The sequence below is a fragment of the Procambarus clarkii genome, chromosome 19 (assembly GCF_040958095.1).
Source record: "Procambarus clarkii isolate CNS0578487 chromosome 19, FALCON_Pclarkii_2.0, whole genome shotgun sequence".
NCBI lineage: Eukaryota > Metazoa > Arthropoda > Malacostraca > Decapoda > Cambaridae > Procambarus > Procambarus clarkii.
The window spans coordinates 15,605,877-15,609,497 of NC_091168.1; the positions used below are offsets into that span (position 1 = coordinate 15,605,877).

The 3,621-nt window shown below is 48.7% G+C and overlaps 1 protein-coding gene across 1 annotated transcript in view; it reads right to left on the reverse strand.

The window, feature by feature from the left end:
• LOC123757621 (H/ACA ribonucleoprotein complex subunit 2-like protein) overlaps positions 1-2,339 on the reverse strand; it is a 26,679-nt gene extending 24,340 nt beyond the window's left edge. Inside the window, exon 1 of the mRNA XM_045741436.2 lies at positions 2,128-2,339. Coding sequence (XP_045597392.1) covers positions 2,128-2,293 — 166 coding nt within the window. The 5' untranslated portion in view covers positions 2,294-2,339. The remainder of the gene's footprint in view (positions 1-2,127) is intronic.
• Positions 2,340-3,621: the final 1,282 nt, after the last annotated feature.

A 3,621-nucleotide genomic window follows, 5' to 3' on the forward strand; every position in this document is an offset into this window, starting at 1 on the left:
GGTGGAGAATGGTGGCAAGTCAGGTGAGGTGAGGGAGGGAGGGAGTGGCAGCCAGTGGCGGGCTGCCACAGCCAGTGGCTGGCTGGTACACGGCGGTCACTCCTCGTTACTTTTTGACTCATAATAGCTACTTAGTGGTTCGTTATGGTGAACAAAACATGCAGATACTTATATATAACCTGTGCTTATAGTGTAATAACTAACAAAGTATTTGTTCACTGATTGATGAACATAATTGAATCAACAATATGCACACCATATTTTTGAGTACAGCGATGATTCACTCATTTTATTATATAAATATATCAAACTACACACTATTGAATAATATTACAGCAAAAAACTACTAAAAATCAATTAGGAGACATTGAAATAATTCGGTAATTATCTCTTTGTGGCAACTCCGGCCTGACAGCTGGCGATCAACAGACCGCCTGGGACGCACGCTGAGTCAGCGCCTGTTTTTTTGCCAGACTTCCCCGCCCTATAGTGGGCAATATATGCCACTTACAATTTTCTTATTATTTTTCCCGTGATCAGTGAACACAAATTAACAGGTTAGGAAGAAAAAATAATTTTTTTTTTCAAAATTACATGCACCTGTGGGGAAGAAAGGATATTATACCCCTAGCATGTTAAGGGTTAAGACCCTGAGCAGCTTAAGGGTTAAGAGATGGACACCATACAACCGCTGCATATTCCAGCATTGGTCTAAAAAAAGTTGTGAACAATTTTTTTAGTATTTTGCCATCCATGTATTTAAAAGCAATTGTGAAGTTAGAAAGTGTAGCATTCTAGTATGGGAAGGGGACACATGTGCCAGCATGGGAGGGGGTCACATATGTGCCAGCATGGGAGGGGGGTCACATGTGTGCCAGCATGGGAGGGGGGGGGTCACACGTGTGCCAGCATGGGAGGGGGGGGTCACACGTGTGCCAGCATGGGAGGGGGGGGTCACACGTGTGCCAGCATGGGAGGGGGGGTCACACGTGTGCCAGCATGGGAGGGGGGGGGGTCACACGTGTGCCAGCATGGGAGGGGGGGGGTCACACGTGTGCCAGCATGGGAGGGGGGGGTCACACGTGTGCCAGCATGGGAGGGGGGTCACACGTGTGCCAGCATGGGAGGGGGGTCACACGTGTGCCAGCATGGGAGGGGGGTCACACGTGTGCCAGCATGGGAGGGGGGTCACACGTGTGCCAGCATGGGAGGGGGGGTCACACGTGTGCCAGTATTGGAGGGGGTCACACGTGTGCCAGCATGGGAGGGGGTCACACGTGTGCCAGCATGGGAGGGGGTCACACGTGTGCCAGCATGGGAGGGGGTCACACGTGTGCCAGCATGGGAGGGGGTCACACGTGTGCCAGCATGGGAGGGGGTCACACGTGTGCCAGCATGGGAGGGGGTCACACGTGTGCCAGCATGGGAGGGGGTCACACGTGTGCCAGCATGGGAGGGGGTCACACGTGTGCCAGCATGGGAGGGGGTCACACGTGTGCCAGCATGGGAGGGGGTCACACGTGTGCCAGCATGGGAGGGGGTCACGTGTGGCAGTACGGGAGGAAGTCACACGTGTGCCAGCATGGGAGGGGGTCACACGTGTGCCAGCATGGGAGGGGGGGGGGTCACACGTGTGCCAGTATTGGAGGGGGTCACACGTGTGCCAGCATGGGAGAGGGTCACACGTGTGCCAGCATGGGAGGGGGGTCACGTGTGCCAGCATGGGAGGGGGTCACGTGTGGCAGTATGGGAGGGGGTCACACGTGTGCCAGCATGGGAGGGGGTCACGTGTGGCAGTATGGGAGGGGGTCACACGTGTGCCAGCATGGGAGGGGGTCACGTGTGGCAGTATGGGAGGGGGTCACACGTGTGCCAGCATGGGAGGAGTCACATGTGTGCCAGCATGGGAGGGGGTCACGTGTGGCAGTATGGGAGGGGGTCACACGTGTGCCAGCATGGGAGGGGGTCACGTGTGGCAGTATGGGAGGGGGTCACACGTGTGCCAGCATGGGAGGGGGTCACACGTGTGCCAGCATGGGAGGGGGTCACACGTGTGCCAGCATAGGAGGAGAGTCACATGTGTGCCAGTATGGGGCCCACACGTGCACACAGCCAGTCAACACTCACCTTTTCTTACAAGCTTGTATATTCTCCCCGCCACTTTCTTGGACGCCATTGGCTGGGCGATGATGCTGACATATTTCAGTTTATCCTCGTAGGTCAGCTCGTCTTGCTCCACCTGGCTGGTATCAGCATCCCGCTCCTCAGTCTTCTCCTTCTTGAGCTTCCCCATGTTGTTGTGAGTGTTAGTGGAGTGAAGCCGCCCCGGACAAGCGACGTTCGCCTTGCGCACTCCCATCACCCCCTCCCCCCCCCCCCCGTCATTCCTTTACTTTTTAATTTGTAGAATAATTTAGAAGAAAATATGTATACATAAAATTAGTTTTTGTTTTTTAGAAAATAAACGTGAAAATTAATGTTGTATGTATGTTATGTATGGATTAGTTCAAGTTCAAGTATGTTTATTGAAATAAGCAATAAATACATCTCAAAGGGATAGAGTAGCTTAGGCTATTTCTACCACCCCCCCCTCTACTTCAAGTCCCTCAAGGGGCGCACAAATGCTGTGAGTACAAATAGACAAATGACATTACAAGAATCCCATTGAACATTGCAGGTTAATATAGTAAGTACAGCATATAATTGTTACACTCTTGGGGCAAAATTCTTGTATCTCCTAAGTATACTGTCTATCATACCATTATCACACATCCAAACAATTTGATGTGGTACACTATTTATTTCCTTATTTCTATAGTTTTCAATAAGTTGACACTCTAATACATAATGTTCTAAGGTGTGGACGTGCGGCATACTACATAATTTACACTCCTTATCTTTTTCACTGACATCAACACCGTATTGCCAGATATATTTGTATCCTAATCTTAATCTCATGTAAATTGAATCCTTCCAAGTAGACTTTCCTTTACCATAAGTGAAGGACGAATTTGTATTTATTATTGAATAATTCTTAAGTGTGTTACTACTGTCCACAATTGCCATTCTCTTTATCATTTCTTCACCCTCTTGGATCATCTTGATTCTTGTTTTTATTTGTTTCAAGGTTAACTGACATACAACATCAACAAGAGTTTTTTCAGTGGCTCTCTTCGCTATGTCATCAACTACCTCATTCAACAGTATTCCCACATGTGACGGGATCCACATGAATCTTACTTTATACCCAGTTTTTTCTAATTTCTTAACATTCTCTCTACACTCTATCACAATATTCTGATATACTGGGCGTCTGCTATTTAAAGACTCTAACGCTCCTCTGCTGTCAATAAAGAAGCAAGCATTTTTGCCACATTTGACTACTTCCTGTAATCCTGCTAATACACCTTGGAGTTCAGCCTGCGTTGAAGAGACATTGTCAGTTAAGCGGCGTGCAATAACAGTATCTACAGTGCCGATGTCAGTGTACTCCCTGATCAAGACTCCTCATCCTGCTTTCCCATCCCTAACTACTGACCCATCAAAATATACATGTAGTGTTTTCCGTAGGCAGTTTTCTAATTATACAATCATATGTTGCCCTCAGCTCTCCTATTTCAT